This window comes from Phyllobates terribilis, unplaced genomic scaffold (assembly GCF_046119375.1).
Source record: "Phyllobates terribilis strain yellow unplaced genomic scaffold, ASM4611937v1 Scaffold_5__5_contigs__length_657084704, whole genome shotgun sequence".
Lineage (NCBI taxonomy): Eukaryota > Metazoa > Chordata > Amphibia > Anura > Dendrobatidae > Phyllobates > Phyllobates terribilis.
The window spans coordinates 353,147,687-353,165,813 of NW_027362765.1; the positions used below are offsets into that span (position 1 = coordinate 353,147,687).

General features: G+C 53.5%; 1 protein-coding gene across 1 annotated transcript in view; it reads right to left on the bottom strand.

The window, feature by feature from the left end:
* Positions 1 to 18,127, bottom strand: part of ATRNL1 (attractin like 1) — a 1,189,422-nt gene that overhangs the window by 893,004 nt on the left and 278,291 nt on the right. Inside the window, exons 9-11 of the mRNA XM_073684631.1 lie at positions 14,987 to 15,170; positions 12,197 to 12,351; positions 919 to 1,003 (exon numbers count right to left, since the gene is read on the bottom strand). Of these exons, the coding sequence (XP_073540732.1) occupies positions 919 to 1,003; positions 12,197 to 12,351; positions 14,987 to 15,170 (424 nt within the window). The remainder of the gene's footprint in view (positions 1 to 918; positions 1,004 to 12,196; positions 12,352 to 14,986; positions 15,171 to 18,127) is intronic.

Here is an 18,127-nt window from a genome sequence, read left to right on the forward strand (position 1 = left end):
GCGCCATATTTAAACACCGCTTTGCTCATTGGTCGCGGTTACCGGTCACGAATAACCAGCATTATTGGCGACAAATTTAAACACCGCTCTGCTGATTAGTCGCGGCCGTGACCAATCACCATTAATGGCGCCAAATTTAAATAACGCTCTGCTGATTGGTCGCGACCGCCGGCCGCAACCAATCAGCATTATTGCCGCCAAATTTAAACCCCGCTCTGCTGATTGGTCGCGTTCGCTGGCCGCGACCAATCAGCATTATTGCCGCCAAATTTAAACCCCGCTCTGCTGATTGGTCGCGTTCGCTGGCCGCGACCAATCAGCATTATTGGCGCCAAATTTAAACCCCGCTCTGCTGATTAGTCGCGACCGCCGGCCGTGACCAATCTGCGATATAGGCGCCAAATTTTAACACCGCTTTGCTAATTGGTCGCGGTTGCCAGCCTCGACCAATCAGCGATTTTGGCGCCAAATTTAAATACAGCTCTGCTGATTGCGCCCGGTCGGCCGCATACCTATTCTAGAATACCCGATGCGTTAGAATCGGGCCACCATCTAGTAACATAATAACGATACTGGCTCCAGAACGTTGCTCCATTGTAGGAAAGGCTTCTTTACACTCTGGGAGTAAGCATAATGATATAATCTGGCTTGTTTTGTATCATTATAGCAAATTAGATCACATAGTTTCACCTTTATTATATGAAAGATTCTTTACTGTAAGAGGAGTAACCGATGGAAGTTACTCTAAATGCATTCAAAGAAGAGCTGGGTGTGATTCTGCACCAGATACAAGCTCAGTGATGTTTTAATAATACTGCCATATAGAAAAATCTGACTGATATTAAACTGATGGGAGGGATTCTTTACTGTTACTGGAATGTCAGACACTTTATTTGTAGGTGAAGCATGAAATCTTACCCATTACTGACCACAGCAGAGTGGCCAAACCGGTTGACATCTCGGTGCAGATTCGGCTTCTGCAGAACTTTCCACTCGTCACAAGCTGAAGAGAAAAGAAAAAGAGATGAACAAAGACAAGTACAGACCGAGTGGCACCAGGCGAGGAGCGGGCTGGCAAGAACCCCGAGGCTTCTACACTGGCACCTAGAACCGGGCCGACAAGAACACTGGAGCTTCTACACAGGCACCGAGAACTGGGCCGACAAGAACACTGGAGCTTCTACACTGGCACCGAGAACTGGGCCGGAAAGAACAATGGAGCTTCTACACAGGCACCGAGAACTGGGTCGACAAGAACCCCGGAGCTTCTACACTGGAACCTAGAACAGGGCTGACAAAAACACTGGAGCTTCTACACTGGGACCTAGAACCAGGCCGACAAGAACCCCGGAGCTTCTACACTGGCATCTAGAACCAGGTCGACAAGAACCCCGAGGCTTCTACACTGGCACCTAGAACCGGGCCAACAAGAACCCCGGAGCTTCTACACTCGCACCTAGAACCGGGCCGACAAGAACACTGGAGCTTCTACACAGGCACCGAGAACTGGGCCGACAAGAACACTGGAGCTTCTACACTGGCACCGAGAACTGGGCCGGAAAGAACAATGGAGCTTCTACACTGGCACCGAGAACTGGGTAGACAAGAACCCCGGAGCTTCTACACTGGAACCTAGAACAGGGCTTACAAAAACACTGGAGCTTCTACACTGGGACCTAGAACCAGGCCGACAAGAACCCCGGAGCTTCTACACTGGCATCTAGAACCGGGCCAACAAGAACCCCGGAGCTTCTACACTGGAACCTAGAACAGGGCTTACAAAAACACTGAAGCTTCTACACTGGGACCTAGAACCAGGCCGACAAGAACCCCGGAGCTTCTACACTGGCATCTAGAACCAGGCCGACAAGAACCCCGGAGCTTCTACACTGGCACCTAGAACCGTCTGGTAAGAACCCCGAAACTTCTACACTGATACCTAGAACCGGGCCGACAAAAACAATGGAGCTTCTACACGGGTACCTACGAAGACCCGGTGGGTGTTATCCTGCTGCACATCTAGATGATAAGGTGTGATGTAAAAGCAGCACAGTGACTGCAGCTCTGGTGGTGACTGGAGGATAAGATATGATGTAACGGGAGAATAGTGCCTGCAGCTCTAGAGTTGACTGGAGGATAAGACACAATGTAACAGCAGAATAGTGACCGCAGCTCTGGAGGTGACTGGAGTATAAGACACGATGTAACAGCAGAACAGTGACTGCAGCTCTGGAGGTGACTGGAGGATAAGACACGGTGTAACAGCAGAATAGTGACTGCAGCTCTGGAGGCGACTGGAGGATAAGACACGATGTAACAGCAGAATAGTGACTGCAGCTCTAGAGGTGACTGGAGGATAAGACACGATGTAACAGCAGAATAGTGACTGCAGCTCTGGAGGTGACTGGAGGATAAGACACGATGTAACAGCAGCATAGTGGCCGCAGCTCTGGAGGGGAGTGGAGGATAAGACACTATGTGACTGGATGCTCTGTAGTCATGTCAGGTGACTAAAATCTATTACTCCCTGTTATCAGCCATTACTGGGGGGAGGAGACTGTAGGACAGGAGACTACAATCTATTACTCCCTGTTATCAGCCATTACTGGGGGAGGTGACTGTAGGACAGGTGACTACAATCTATTACTCCCTGTTATCAGCCATTACTGGGGGGAGGTGACTGTAGGACAGGTTTCTATAATCTATTACTCCGTTAGGAAAAATGATTACAAACTACTGATCATGGGGGCTGTGACGATACAGCTTATAATCTTAATCAGCCAGACGATTAGATTTGTTAAGCCAAGAGAAATACACTATTGTGTTTATGTTGACTTGTGAATGTATGTGTATTTCTGTGGCTGATCAAGAAGGACATAGTATTATGTGTATAAAACTGAATGTCGACTTCTCTTCCTTTGGAAACAATGATATTTGTTAATATGCTATTGACATATTGTACTAAACCAGCTAGATGTGAATTTAAAGAGCAGGATGAATACAAACTATGCAAGTTGATTAAATACTCAAACAATGAGTCATGAGCCCCTTCCACCTTCATCCATGTCCCTTGACCTGTGAATGATGACCTTACACAGATGTAAATATAAACAGGGATGTCTGTAGTGCTGCAAGCAGAATTAAGGAGAATCAAAAAGACTTTACAAGGAGAATGAGAGACATCCGTCAAGACGGTAGATGGAATGCATGGCGGCTCAACCCAGAGAGACACAGATTTGGATTCTACATGATTCCGGCCTAAGGGTATCGGCCCTGACTGGAAAGATACGGATCTGCTCCATTGACCATCAGAGAGCCTATGGATACAGTTGGGGAGACCAGGGTGGCACGATGAAGTCACCGGGCACCATGGATATGTTGCCTGGAACTCATGGAGTCATTCAGAGAAGCCAGATTGGGATCCGCCGGTCATCTGGCCTCATGGAAATTCTCGGAGAGGCCAGGGTGGGATCCTAGGGTCTCCTGGCCTTGTACCTCAGTGGACTGCTAGCTTCCTAAGCTTGCCGGTACCTCCTCTCTGTGAGGGCCCGCCAGAAGCGGGGGGCCACTGGTTGAGGTAGTCGGCCTTGGAAGTCCCAAAGTCGCAGCTGTTCTATCCCAGGCGGGTGGAGAAGGAAGGGTGAGGACTGTGTAATGTTGCACCATCTTGGGTATTTGCTGGGACTGTTCTGTTTATTGTCCGCTTTGTGTTGTCTGAGTAGTGTTACGCCCATGGAAGACCCCGGGTGTTCACAGGGGCCATGATTACAGAATACAAGGACCACACCACTGGGGCACAGAGGTTACTGTACGGTGAGGACGGAAGCCCCCCGGTCTCAGTGCCAGGACATTGCTCTCAGAGCCGCTCCTCGTCCTAGTGACCCGCGGACATCAAAGGATTAATAGTCTTTGAAGATGCAATTATCTCTCATCAAAGTGCATTATTCAGCGGGGGTCGGCGGTGGCGTTTACCTCGCGATTGTCGCCGCTCTGAAATCAGCGTCTCTTATTCCGCGGAATCGTTCTATAAATAGACGTTTTATCTTCATTAAAAGTCCATTAATGTTAAGAAGTAACGAAGGTTCCCGGGATGAGCGCGGAGAATAATCAGACACATTGTATCAATCTGTGACCATTGTCTGTCCCGGGATTCTCTGCACCGATACAAGTTCTTTGAGATTCCTCTAATCTGGCGTGATCTGTGCCGGATTATCAGACGTCCTAGATTATGTGATGTCCATGGAGGTCGTACATGAGATTAACGGAAATTATCTGCTCAGGATCCATCACAGATCTCCGGCTCCGAGAATCCATCCGATGATGGAGGGGAGGAGGGGGACGCAGCTGCAGCTTCTCTGTGAGAGGGGAGGAGCAGCCGTGCAGAAGCTGATTGGCTCTGACAACAGGAAGTGCTGAGAGGCTCGTCACAATGTATCAGTGCAGGCCAGACCCCGCTTATATGTTTTCCCATGGTGCCATGAGCTCTGGATAATGGTGATGCCCAGAAAGTGGCGACTCGTGTCCTGGCATCCGGGGTCCGACGCCTGCCGCCCACCCGCCGTCCATGGGCACAGATCATTATAGCAGATGGCTCCGCACCTGACAATCTGCTGGATGTGACCGAGCGCCGGAGATTAATAACACCCGCAGCCAATGTTCCCACCGACGCCAAGGCGAAAAGATCAGAGCAATGGCGGCAACAGCAGCGAGGGCGGAGGGAGAGGGCAGTGGCCGCCGCCGCAGGTGAGGAGCCGGGGGAGGGGGATTATACTACAGAGTCCTAAATAACAAGAAAGATCCCTAACTACAGAACATGTGAAATATCATGGCCGCTCAGCCGTATGACGGTCGTAGGATTGTCACACAGCTCTCCCCCGACTGGGACATCCTCTATGATTCGCAGTTATCAGCCACTGGAGGCTCCAGTACAAGATGCTCAGAGGGTCCTGATCCATATTCCTGGTGGGGGCAGGGCTGGCACAACATTGATCAGCGCCGCCGTCTCCACCCAGGACCGCGGCGTCACGTCTGCCCCGTAATCAGAACACCGTGGATACAGAATAGAGGGGCAGACTAGGATCAGCACAGCGCAAAAGTTATAGGCAGGTACCGAAACAATGCTGCACAGAAAGAAGAACGCTGCCTGAAATGGAAGGGTTAATAGCTTACACGTATCAAAAGTAACAAACTGCAAAGAGAAAAGTAAATCATCAGTAACAAAGGACAACAACCCCCAACATCCAGCCAGTGTCAGTAAGAGAGACGAGTCCTGGGGGTGATGATCCGGCCCCGGAGCCCTGATCTCACATCAGCCCGTCTGTCTGGGATCACATGAAGGGTCCGCACAAGACTCATACACAGGAGATCTGGGGGAAGTGCTCCAAGATGTCTGGAAAAACCTCCTCCATAACCAGTGTACGCGTGACGAGAAGAAGAGATGGAGGTGACGGGCGGTCACCAGATACTGATGATGGAGGAGACGGGCGGTCACCAGATACTGATGATGGAGGTGACGGGCGGTCACCAGATACTGATGATGGAGGCGACGGGCGGTCACCAGATACTGATGATGGAGGAGACGGGCGGTCACCAGATACTGATGATGGAGGTGACGGGCGGTCACCAGATACTGATGATGGAGGCGACGGGCAGTCACCAGATACTGATGATGGAGGAGACGGGCGGTCACCAGATACTGATGATGGAGGTGACGGGCGGTCACCAGATACTGATGATGGAGGAGACGGGCGGTCACCAGATACTGATGATGGAGGTGACGGGCGGTCACCAGATACTGATTGGAACATATTTCTTTTCTTCTTTTGGTGTGTTACATAGGACTGCAGGTAACATCTGCTCCTGTTCTGTACATTTAACCCCTCGCTCCACGTGCTGATTCTAGTCTCGCACAGTCGCTGTGCGTCGCGGCTTCTTGTGATCTTCTTGGTGATAAATCTTCGGTGATTTACAGCCATTTTCCCAGCGAGCGCCATTCTTACTAATGAGGAATCAGCCGCGTTCATTACTCTGCTCCTGCCCCAAAACGCTTGTAAAATATTTTACAAGTGCAGATGAAGATGAAGTGATGAGTAAATGTCCGCTCTGCAGGATAACACATCCAGCCACCATTTATGACACTCCAGTCACATCCAGAGCTGCAAATACTCTGCAGGAACACGCACTCCTGGCTCCGTGTAAAGCTGCAGTGTGGGGCAGTAGTCTCTTCACTGGGAGTAGTAGTCGTCACTCGCTGCTCTGACACGCGCGTCTTTTAGCAATAGTGTGGATAGATTTGTCAGCAGAGCGCAGCTCTGGATGTGAGTGGAGTCGAGGACACCAGTTAGTTGCATCAGTTCTGGTACTTGTGCTTCCATCTCTTGCTGTCTCCGGTGCTGGCGGTGACCTCCGCTGTACGTGCCGCGCTCCTTGCCGCGCTCTGCGATCACCTGGGGCTGTGACCTCGGGTTTTTTTCACCTTCTGCATCAATCAAGCTCTTCGGATGAGAACGTTCCCTGGCAGTCGGCACCTGTCGGCCCGAGAGCGACATCTGTTGCGGTGATGTTCCTCCTGGCCGCTTTCCACCGCACATAACACGGTCAGCGTTACTCGCGCTCTGGTGACGCCTCCGTCCAATGTCAAATTGGCAGCCATTGTTCTTAAAGGGGCGGCAAGGACACGAGATCAAGATAGGGGGGCACAATAGGTAGAACGCGCCGTCATGTCCGGCCATCAGTATAATAAATAGGGGAGACATATAACGTCGCAGGATCCGTCCCCGGCCAGGATCTGTGTACAGTCACCAAGTGCTATTGGGTGCATGGAGGTTGTGGAGATGATAGGAGGGAAAAGTGAAAACAGAAGAGTTAGACTATGGAGGTGATCGGCCTGTCTACAGAGATGTGATTATATACCAATGTGGGGGCTGGAATTAGCCATATCGTCCAGAGTAGTGCATTCCAGAAAACTGACATAGCACGAGAGAAGTCCTGGAGATGGAAAACGCTTGGATTATGGCAGATGTTAGTATTAGATCAGTCGCAAAACGGAGAGGACAGGAAGGGTGATAGACAAAGATAAGAAGGAGATGTAGGGCGGTGCAGCACTGTGACGAAGACGGGGAGGTGGTAGACAGAGAAGAGGAGGAGATGTAGGGCGGTGCAGCACTGTGGAGAGGACGGGTAGGTGGTAGACAAAGATAAGAAGGAGATGTAGGGCGGTGCAGCACTGTGACGAAGACGGGGAGGTGGTAGACAGAGAAGAGGAGGATATGTAGGGCAGTGCAGCACTGAGGAGAGGACGGGTAGGTGATAGACAGAGATGAGGAGGTGATGTAGGGCGGTGCAGCACTGTGGAGAGGACGGGTAGGTGGTAGACAAAGATAAGAAGGAGATGTAGGGCGGTGCAGCACTGTGACGAAGACGGGGAGGTGGTAGACAGAGAAGAGGAGGATATGTAGGGCAGTGCAGCACTGAGGAGAGGACGGGTAGGTGGTAGACAGAGATGAGGGAGGAGATGTAGGGTGGTGCAGCACTGTGGAGAGGATGGGTAGGTGGTAGACAGAGATGAGGAGGAGATGTAGGGCGGTGCAGCACTGTGGAGAGGACGGGTAGGTGGTAGACAGAGATGAGGAGGAGATGTAGGGCGGTGCAGCACTGTGGAGAGGGCGGGTAGGTGGTAGACAGAGATGAGGAGGAGATATAGGGCAGTGCAGCACTGTGGAGAGGATGGGTAGGTGGTAGACAGAGATGAGGGAGGAGTTGTAGGGTGGTGCAGCACTGTGGAGAGGATGGGTAGGTGATAGACAGAGATGAGGAGGAGATGTAGGGCGGTGCAGCACTGTGGAGAAGATGGGTAGGTGGTAGACAGAGATGAGGGAGGAGTTGTAAGGTGGTGCAGCACTGTGGAGAGGATGGGTAGGTGATAGACAGAGATGAGGAGGTGATGTAGGATGGTGCAGCAGAGTGGAGAGGACGGGTAGGTGGCAGATAGAGATGAGGAGGAGATGTAGGGTGGTGCAGCACTGTGACGAAGACGGGGAGGTGGTAGACAGAGTTGAGGAGGATAGTAGGGCGGTGCAGCACTGTGGAGAGGACGGGTAGGTGGTAAACAGAGATGAGGAGGTGATGTAGGATGGTGCAGCAGAGTGGAGAGGACGGGTAGGTGGCAGATAGAGATGAGGAGGAGATGTAGGGTGGTGCAGCACTGAGGAGAGGACAGGTAGAGTGGTAGACAGAGATGAGGAGGTGATGTAGGATGGTGCAGCAGAGTGGAGAGGACGGGGAGGTGGTAGACAGAGATGAGGAGGATATGTAGGGCGGTGCAGCACTGTGGAGAGGACGGGTAGGTGGTAGACAGAGATGAGGAGGTGATGTAGGATGGTGCAGCAGAGTGGAGAGGGCGGGTAGGTGGCAGATAGAGATGAGGAGGAGATGTAGGGTGGTGCAGCACTGTGGAGAGGATGGGTAGGTGGTAGACAGAGATGAGGAGGAGATGTAGGGCGGTGCAGCACTGTGGAGAGGACGGGGAGGTGGTAGACAGAGATGAGGGAAGAGATGTAGGGTGGTGCAGCACTGTGGAGAAGACGGCTAGGGTGACAGATGTGGAAGAGATGTAGGGTGGTGCAGCACTGTGGAGAGGGCGGGTAGGTGGTAGACAGAGATGAGGAGGAGATGTAGGGCGGTGCAGCACTGTGGAGAGGACAGGTAGGAGGTAGACAGAGATGAGGAGGTGATGTAGGGCGGTGCAGCACTGTGGATAGGATAGTTAGGTGGTAGACAGAGATGAGGAGGAGATGTAGGGTGGTGCAGCAGAGTGGAGAGGACAGGTAGAGTGGTAGACAGAGATGAGGAGGAGATGTAGGGTGGTGTAGCACTATGGAGAGGACAGGTAGGTGGTAGACAGAGATGAGGAGGAGATATTGGGCGGTGCAGCACTGTGTAGAGGACAGGTAGGTGGTAGACAGATGAGGAGGAGATGTAGGGTAGTGCAGCACTGTGGAGAGGACGGGTAGGTGGTAGACAGAGCTGAGAAGGAGATGTAGGGTGGTGCAGCAGTGTGGAGAGGACGGGTAGGTGGTAGACAGATGAGGAGGAGATGTAGGGTGGTGCAGCAGTGTGGAGAGGAGTGGTAAGTGGTACAAAGAGATGAGAAGGAGATGTAGAGCGGTGCAGCACTGTGGAGAGGAAAGTAGGTGGTAGATAGAGATGAGGAGGAGATGTAGGGCAGTGCAGCACTGTGGAGAGGACGGGTAGGGTGACAGATGAGGAGGAGATGTAGGGAGGTGCAACACTATGGAGAGGATGGGTAGAGAGGTAGATAAAGATGTGGAGGAGATGTAGGGTGGTGCAGCACTGTGGAGAGGACGGGTAGGTGGCAGATAGAGATGAGGAGGAGATGTAGGGCGGTGCAGCACTGTGGAGAGGATGGGTAGATGATAGACAGAGATGAGGAAAGAGATGTAGGGCAGTGCAGCACTGTGGAGAGGACGGGTAGGGTGACAGATGAGGAGGAGATGTAGGGCGGTGCAACACTATGGAGAGGATGGGTAGAGAGGTAGATAAAGATGTGGAGGAGATGTAGGGCGGTGCAGCACTGTGGAGAGGACGGGTAGGGTGATAGCCTTGAAAGAGTTTGAGGCTATGTGCACACAGCATCTTTTTGAGGCAGATTCTGTTCAGATTCCACTGGAAAAAGCTCCGCAAAAGTGTTGCATAAAATAAACAGTGCACAGCAATGTATAAATCACTGCGCTCATGACCCATCTGATGTCGCGTTTTTTCACTGGCTCAGGGTTCGTAAATTTTCACGCAGTTAATAGAAGTAGCCCAGAGGAAAAGATGCCAGTGGCCAGAAAAATGATGGCAATACCGCTGGTGAAGCCACTGCAAGGAAACTCGCCCAGTAGACGGGGTGTGCACGTGGCTGTGGGGTCTGGAGGAGTTTTGGCTTCGGAAGCGTTCTGCGCGGACTCTGCGCGGACTCTGCGCGGACTCTGCGCGGACTCTGCCCGCTCCGCAGAGCTTTCCTGCACGCTCTTTTTTTCCATCAGACGTTTTTCAAAACCTGAAGCAGCAAACAAACCTCGATCATGTCCTCCCAGGAGCAGAACGTGGATTTCACATAGGAATGACTTGGAAGAATTTTCCAAATAGTTTTTGATGGGGATTTTTGAGAAGGATCTGTTCCATAAAAAAAAAAAACTCCCCAAAAAATCTCAATGTGAACACAGACCGATTCTCCCTCATATAACCTGCTTTGTCGCTGTTGCAGAGGATGATGGGAGTAGTAACTTTCAAACAGCTGGAGATGAGCAGCGCCCCACCACTCTGTAACGAGCGCCCACCCACATACAGTCTGCACTGTATCCTACGTCACGTGGTGCCCCCTGGTGGACATGTGTAGAATGCAGCCACTACTTTTCACCAGCGGTATCTCATCCGTGGGAGCCCCCCCCCTCCCCCCACTCTGAGTATAAATAGACATTTCCCCTTTAAGAGGATTCTGCGTTTCCGTACTTTCCTTGCTGTTATAATGATTCTGCCGCTCTCCTTTTCTGGAGAAGCGATGGCGACTTATTACATCTAATGAATCCGCCCATTTAGCGTCTTTCTGGTGGCGGCCGATGATTCATCCGGTGAACAGCCGCAGTCCCATGTAACGATTCGCTGGTAAATGAGACGTACTTTTCCTGGACACAATGCGCGGAGGTAAAGTGGCTTCATCTGTGAACATTACAATCCGGGCGGCATTGTGCTGCAGGAGGAGAGTCGCGCCTGTAACAGGAGGGCGGGCGGGCGGCGCGGCGGAGGCGCTCCGCGGAGTTAATGGGATGAAGTGCTCCGATATCGGAGGAGCGCGCCATGAATGAGGCTTTTACCAGAGAAGAATTAGCCGCTCGCGCTGATTGCTGCGGACGCTCCTCCGGCGGCTCCTGATGGCGGCACGGCCGGCTCCTCTCACCATCCCAGTTACTCAAGCCTCCCATTAATGGCGGTGGAGTGCTGGCTGAATACCGTCATTACCGCCGCCGAGAAAAGCTCCTAATAATGGAGAGAATGAAGCGGCACAATAATCCCGAGCCTCAGAGCCGCGCTGAGCCGCGTCTCGCTCCTTCCCCAGGACTAAAAGAGAAAAAGTGCGGAGCGATAAAAAGAAACGAGGGAAGCGGGAAATCAGCCGCCCCACTGTGCAAGAGCGCCCCATCACCGCCCCTCCCCCACCACTGAAGACCACTGGGGATGGCGGCCACCAAACTCTGCAGAAAGTGCACAGACCTGATTGTAGGGTCCTCGCCGGAGACGAGCGGCGGCAACTAACGTGAAGTATCCGAAGACCGTGCAGAATCATAGCGCGCCACTGCAAGCATCCAGAATAACATACTCCAGTCACCTCCAAAGCTGCACTCACTATTCTGCTGTTACATCAGGTCTTATCCTCCAGTCACCTTCAGAGCTGCACTCACTATTCTGCTGTTACATTGTGTCTTATCCTCCAGTCACCTTCAGAGCTGCACTCACTATTCTGCTGTTACATTGTGTCTTATCCTCCAGTCACCTTCCGAGCTGCACTCACTATTCTGCTGTTACATCGTGTCTTATCCTCCAGTCACCTCCAGAGCTGCAGTCACTATTCTGCTGTTACATCAGGTCTTATCCTCCAGTCACCTTCAGAGTTGCACTCACTATTCTGCTGTTACATTGTATCTTATCCTCCGGAGCTGCGGTCACTGTTCAGCTCTTACATCAGGGCTTCGCCCCGGTTCTCAGCCGTCCGTCGCCCCCAGACGTTCTTGCGGTTACAATGTGGGGTGTAATCACCTGCTATAATACACAGAGCGCACAGTCCTTATAGCAGCGACTGTTACCTCCGGCAGATGTCCGGAGCTCGGTCGTCTGAGGGACGGGAGGAACATGTCGGGGAAAATACTATATATGCGGAGCAGAACTCACAAAACCCTCGTCACTGTTACCGCAGAACTCCTGTAATCCGGCATCTGATAATCCACAGACGTGCACAGTCACCGGGAGCCTTCAGGAAGCCACTGAAGAGCAGATGATGTGCACGGTTTATAACTGTCCGATAATCCGGATCAGGTCCGGCCACAGAAATACCGGATTAAAGGAATTATCCTGGATTGTTATAAACAGATGAGCTTGGGGAAAAGGGTTAATTCTGGACCCCAGGGCACGGACTCACCGATGTCGTAGGCCAGGAAGTCAGCGGAGAAGCACTTGGCGCCGTTGCTCAGGGATGTGTCGTTATGTGTATTGCCGCCAAACACCAGCATGGCGCCGCTGATCAGCACCGCGGAGTGCAGGTACCGCGACAGAGCGCTCTCCTTCAGGATCATCCTGGAATAAAGAGGGAGAAGTCAGACGTGACACTAAATCCTCCGCTCTGAAGATCTCTGCTAACGGCACTGAATGCAGAGTTCAGCTCAGAGGCTGAAAACTCTCCGGATCCAACGCAACTCACAGCTTGGGGTTTGTTACAGTGTTCCAGAGAGCTAAACACAGCACCAGCGCATCTCTCCTATTGTTACAACTCTGCTGTTACAGATCTTCCATCACCTCCAGAGCAGCGGTCTTAATTCTACTGTTACAGATCTTCTGTCACCTTCAGAGCAGCATTATTAACTCTACTGTTACAGACTTTCCATTATCTACAGAGCAGAATTCTTGATTCTACTGTTATATATCTTCTTTTGCCTCAAGAGCAGCACTCTTAATTATACTGATACTGATATTTTGTCATCTACAGAGCAGCATTCTTATCTTTACTGTCACAGATCTTCAATCACCACCAGAGCAGCATTCTTAATTCTCCTGTTACAGATCTTCTGTCACCTCCAGAGCGGCATTCTGAATTCTTCTGTTACAGATCTTCTGTCACCTCCAGAGCAGCATTCTTAATTCTTCTGTTACAGATCTTCTGTCACCTCCAGAGCAGCAGTTACTGTTCCTTGTATAACTTCAGCATAACCTTTTGATAATAACAGGACCCTAGAAGCTGAGACCACGAGGGATGGAGCCACCATTGTCCCCTTCCGCACCCTAGACCATCAGGGATGTCATCACTAGCCCCTGCTCTGGGTAACCCTACCGAGGATTATCTGGATGTGACAGTAACAAACCCTCAGCTGTGAGAAGTATTAGGTCGGGAAAGGTGGTCAGTTGCCATCACTGAATGCGCAGAGCTGCAGATTCCAGCGTGAGACGAGAGCAGCACTGACGCCGGAGGAGACGCCGCAAGGCCTCGGACCATCATCGCACGGAAAACCCTAAACCACAACCAAAAGGTCAAAATATAAAGACGCACCAAAGGGGGAAATCAATACGGCAAGTGTAATGAATGTGTCCGCCTCCACGGGAAAGGTCGGCGTGCCCGGGGCCGGAGATGACCTTTCTGGGGTAATAGATTTGCTTAATTCTCGCCCTGTAGTGGTTGCACGTTACACTGGTACTTATGAATAAACATCCGGTCAGCGAGCGCTGCTCCGGGGGTTAATCATCCATGTGTCCTGCACCGAATGAGCAGAATCTGTGGATGACCAGCGGTGCGGTACCTTTAAACCCTGCAAGTGCTTCTTAAAGGGGAAGTGCACCCTAATTTCAACACAGAAGAAAATACAAACTTGGCCACAATGTTTCCAATCAGCCCTGAGTCTACCCCCCCCCACCACCCCCGCAGACACTATCTCCCCCCCCCTCCGCAGGAAGCAGCCGGACCCCCAGTCAGGTGGGGGTGCCGTGGCACAAATTAAACGAGTGATTGAGAACGTTGCGAGAGACGGAGCGTAATCACAAGAGGCGCTGGGAAGAAAAGGTCAGTGTGAGCCGCGTGCGAGCGCTGCGGACAGTCTGAGCGCCGCTCGTCCCATCAGGGACCTTTGCGCTGGATTACAGGCGGTGTTTGTGCAATCTAATCTGATGTCTGTCTGCAAAGCAAACCGCTGATGTGCAAGCCTGGGTAACCCCTGCGCTGCTGGAACTTAAAGGGACCCTGCCACGCTGTACGGCTCCGCAGGTTACAGAGCGGGGGGGCAGCGGAGAAGGGTCATGACCAGGTAGAATGGTTACAATATCACATGAAATCTCTGCTCCTTCTATGCCCAGGAGTCCAGGGGGCGGGGGGGAGATGTCAATCACTGAGCAGGACCACCCACTGGACTCCTAAAGTGACCACGGCGCCTGCAGGTAGCCCCGCATGTACAATGTGACGCGTTCGCTTTAAGAGCAGTAGCAAGGTGACAACCAGACCCCGTTACAGCCCGCAGTGCGGCTGTCGCCAGTGGACGAGGCCCCCAGTGATGGCTCCCAGCTCCCCCCATTATACTGTACGGTTCCCTGCAGCTTCCTAGCAGGCTCTGCGAGTTATTCCCTCTCCATTTTCAGGACCTCTCATAGCCGGCAGCCAACAGGGGCGGAAAAACGGAAAATCCCACGTATCAGGACCAATTGTTTTTTCTTTGGGGGCTAAAATTTATTTTTAGATTTGATTTTCATTAAAAATGTTTCACCGTTTCCGTTCCACAGCCGCAGTGCTGCACTGTCTATTGCTGGCTGCAGAATGAGTAAACTGAGAGTCTGTCAGTGAGCTCCTTCTAGAGCGGGTAAACCTTGTGGCTTAGTCCTATTCACACAGCTGAGGGTTTGTTACAATTATCTACACAAATCCCTGGACTCCAGACCAAAATACATCTCTGCACTGATACATTGTAACAGACTGCCGCTCTTTAGGTCAGAGGATCATCCAGACTGGATACATTGTAACAAACAGCCAGCTGTGAGAAATATGAATGCATTGACAGTAATAACTGTGTATGGGGCACTGACACACTGTAACAAACCTTCCTGCGGCCCCTACAGACCACGATTACGTGACGCCAGCGCTCGGGTCGTTACACAGAACATCAGCCCAGTACATTGTGAGTCGTGCGCGGGCCCAGGAGCTCGCACTCTACACGTCGTGACGTTGTGAACCCACCAGGTCCTGGCATTGACTTCGTATCGATACAGGTCGTCCACGAGGCCGTACTTGTTCCCCGGCAGGGCCTTGTAGCCTCCGTGCACGTACACAGACTTGGTGATGGGGTCGTACACGCTGGTGTGGCCGTAACCTCCTTGCACAATGGCCCCCCGCGTCTCCGGCACCAGCCACGTGTTGGACCCTGAAAAATAACCATAGAAAGGAAACAGTCAAGAAGGTGTGAGGAAACCATCAGCAAGCAGGAGGAAGCGGAGGTTATAATCCTATAAATGATTACAGCAGACCGGCCGCCATCTTATTCTGTGAACGACGTATCGGACTCTAGAATTGGGGGTCTCGTCTCAGATTTACTGCAATTCTCATACAATCCTAGAAAAACTGGAACGAGGGAGTGCGGAACGCGTCAGTCACATGACCGGACAATAAAAGACCACCAGGGACGTAATGTGCGGTGCTGATGTCCATGCGTCGCTGTCATTCTTGGCTCTGGACCGTTGCTCGGCTGCGGCCCATATATTTTGTCCTGGTATCAGGGGGCTCAGGACTACAGAGACCATCATCCGCCTCCGCACTGGTGCCGGCTTTCCGCGCCGCGGTCGTCTCTACTGATCTGTACAATCCGGAGACCGAGAACCGGAGACCAGGAGCGAATCTCTCAGAAGTCGTTATACTGGTGCGGGGGGAGAAGCCGTTATACCGGTGCGGGGGGAGAAGCCGTTATACCGGTGCGGGGGGAGAAGCCGTTATACCGGTGCGGGGGGAGAAGCCATTATACCGGTGCGGGGGGAGACGCCGTTATACCGGTGCGGGGGGAGAAGGCGTTACACCGATGCGGGGGGAGAAGGCGTTATACCGGTGCGGGGGGAGAAGGCGTTATACCGGTGCGGGGGGAGAAGGCGTTACACCGGTGCGGGGGGAGAAGGCGTTATACCGGTGCGGGGGGAGAAGGCGTTATACCGGTGCGGGGGGAGAAGCCATTATACCGGTGCGGGGGGAGAAGGCGTTATACCGGTGCGGGGGGAGAAGCCGTTATACCGGTGCGGGGGGAGAAGCGGTTATACCGGTGCGGGGGGAGAAGGCGTTATACCGGTGCGGGGGGAGAAGCCATTATACCGGTGCGGGGGGAGACACCGTTATACCGGTGCGGGGGGAGAAGCCGTTATACCGGTGCGGGGGGAGAAGCCGTTATACCGGTGCGGGGGGAGAAGCCGTTATACCGGTGCGGGGGGAGAAGCCGTTATACCAGTGCGGTGGGAGAAGCCGTTATACCGGTGCGGGGGGAGAAGCCGTTATACCGGTGCGGGGGGAGAAGCCGTTATACCGGTGCGGGGGGAGAAGCCGTTATACCGGTGCGGGGGGAGAAGCCGTTATACCAGTGCGGGGGGAGAAGCCGTTATACCAGTGCGGGGGGAGAAGCCGTTATACCGGTACGGGGGGAGGACGCCGTTATACCGGTGCAGGGGGAGAAGCCGTTATACCAGTGCGGGGGGAGAAGCCGTTATACCAGTGCGGGGAGAGAAGCCGTTATACCGGTGCGGGGGGAGAAGCCGTTATACCGGTGCGGGGGGAGAAGCCGTTATACCGGTGCGGGGGGAGGACGCCGTTATACCGGTGCAGGGGGAGAAGCCGTTATACCGGTGCGGGGGGAGAAGCCGTTATACCGGTGCGGGGGGAGAAGCCGTTATACCGGTGCGGGGGGAGGACGCCGTTATACCGGTGCGGGGGGAGAAGCCGTTATACCGGTGCGGGGGGAGAAGCCGTTATACCGGTGCGGGGGGAGAAGCCGTTATACCGGTGCAGGGGAAGAAGCCGTTATACCGGTGCGGGGGGAGAAGCTGTTATACCGGTGCGGGGGGAGAAGCCGTTATACCGGTGCGGGGGGAGAAGCCGTTATACCGGTGCGGGGGGAGGACGCCATTATACCGGTGCGGGGGGAGAAGGCGTTATACCCGTGCGGGGGGAGAAGCCATTATACCGGTGTGGGGGGGCCCGACTAATAGACCACAGCCAGAAGAAAGCAACGAGATCCCACAAGGGGCAAAACATATGGGGAAAACGTGACCTTGTACCTTAGGAAGCGATGACCGGTGGCGTCAGCAGAATTCACTACAACTCCCAGCCGGGCTCAATTATTGTATTATGGAGTAAGGGGGAACCTGGGACAGCCGGGAGACACAGAGTCACCCCACTATGATGTGCAGCCCCTCAGCTCCAATGTCTGGGGTATCACTGGTCATCACCCAGCTTTCCCAGGACCTGATATCCGCTCCCCCATCCTCGGCTGCGCCTCAGATCACCGCTCTCCTCCACATCGCGACTTATTTTTCTCATTTTCTTTGCAAGACATAAAAACAAATGTTTTCGTTACGTGACAATAAGTTGTGCGCTCGAGAGCAATGAGGGGGACAGAGCGCGGCTCAGCGGACGCCACGTCTAAAGACAGAGCCGCCATCTTCCCATCCTCCCCCCAAAGAGCTGCAACCTTGCCAAAAACGCGAGGGGTTAATCCTGACATGGATCAGTAGAGGCCCTATCTGTGTCATTCAGTATGTGCGGAGCGGGCCTTCGTGGACCGACCCTGTGACCTCCGTGGACCCACCCTGTACCCTCCGAGGACACGCCCTGTGCCCTCCGTGGACACGCCCTGTGCCCTAAGTGGACCTGTGCCCTCCGAGGACCCGCCCTGTGCCCTCCGTGAACCTGTGCCCTCCGTGGACCGGCCCTGTGCCCTCCAAGGACCCGCCCTATGCCCTCCAAGGACCCGCCCTGTGCCCTCCGTGAACCTGTGCCCTCCGTGGACCGGCCCTGTGCCCTCCAAGGACCCGCCCTATGCCCTCCAAGGACCCGCCCTGTGCCCTCCGAAGACCCGCCCTGTGCCCTCCGAAGACCCGCCCTGTGCCCTCCGAGGACATGCCTTGTGCCCTCCGAGGACGGGCCCTGTGCCCTCCGAGGACCGGCCCTGTGCCCTCCGCGGACCGGCCCTGTACCCTCCGAGGACACGCCCTGTGACCTCCGAGGAAACGCCCTGTGCCCTCCGTGGACCGGCCCTGTGCCCTCCGTGGACCGGCCCTGTGCCCTCCGCGGACCGGCCCTGTGCCCTCCGCAGACCTGTACCCTCCGTGGACCGGCCCTGTGCCC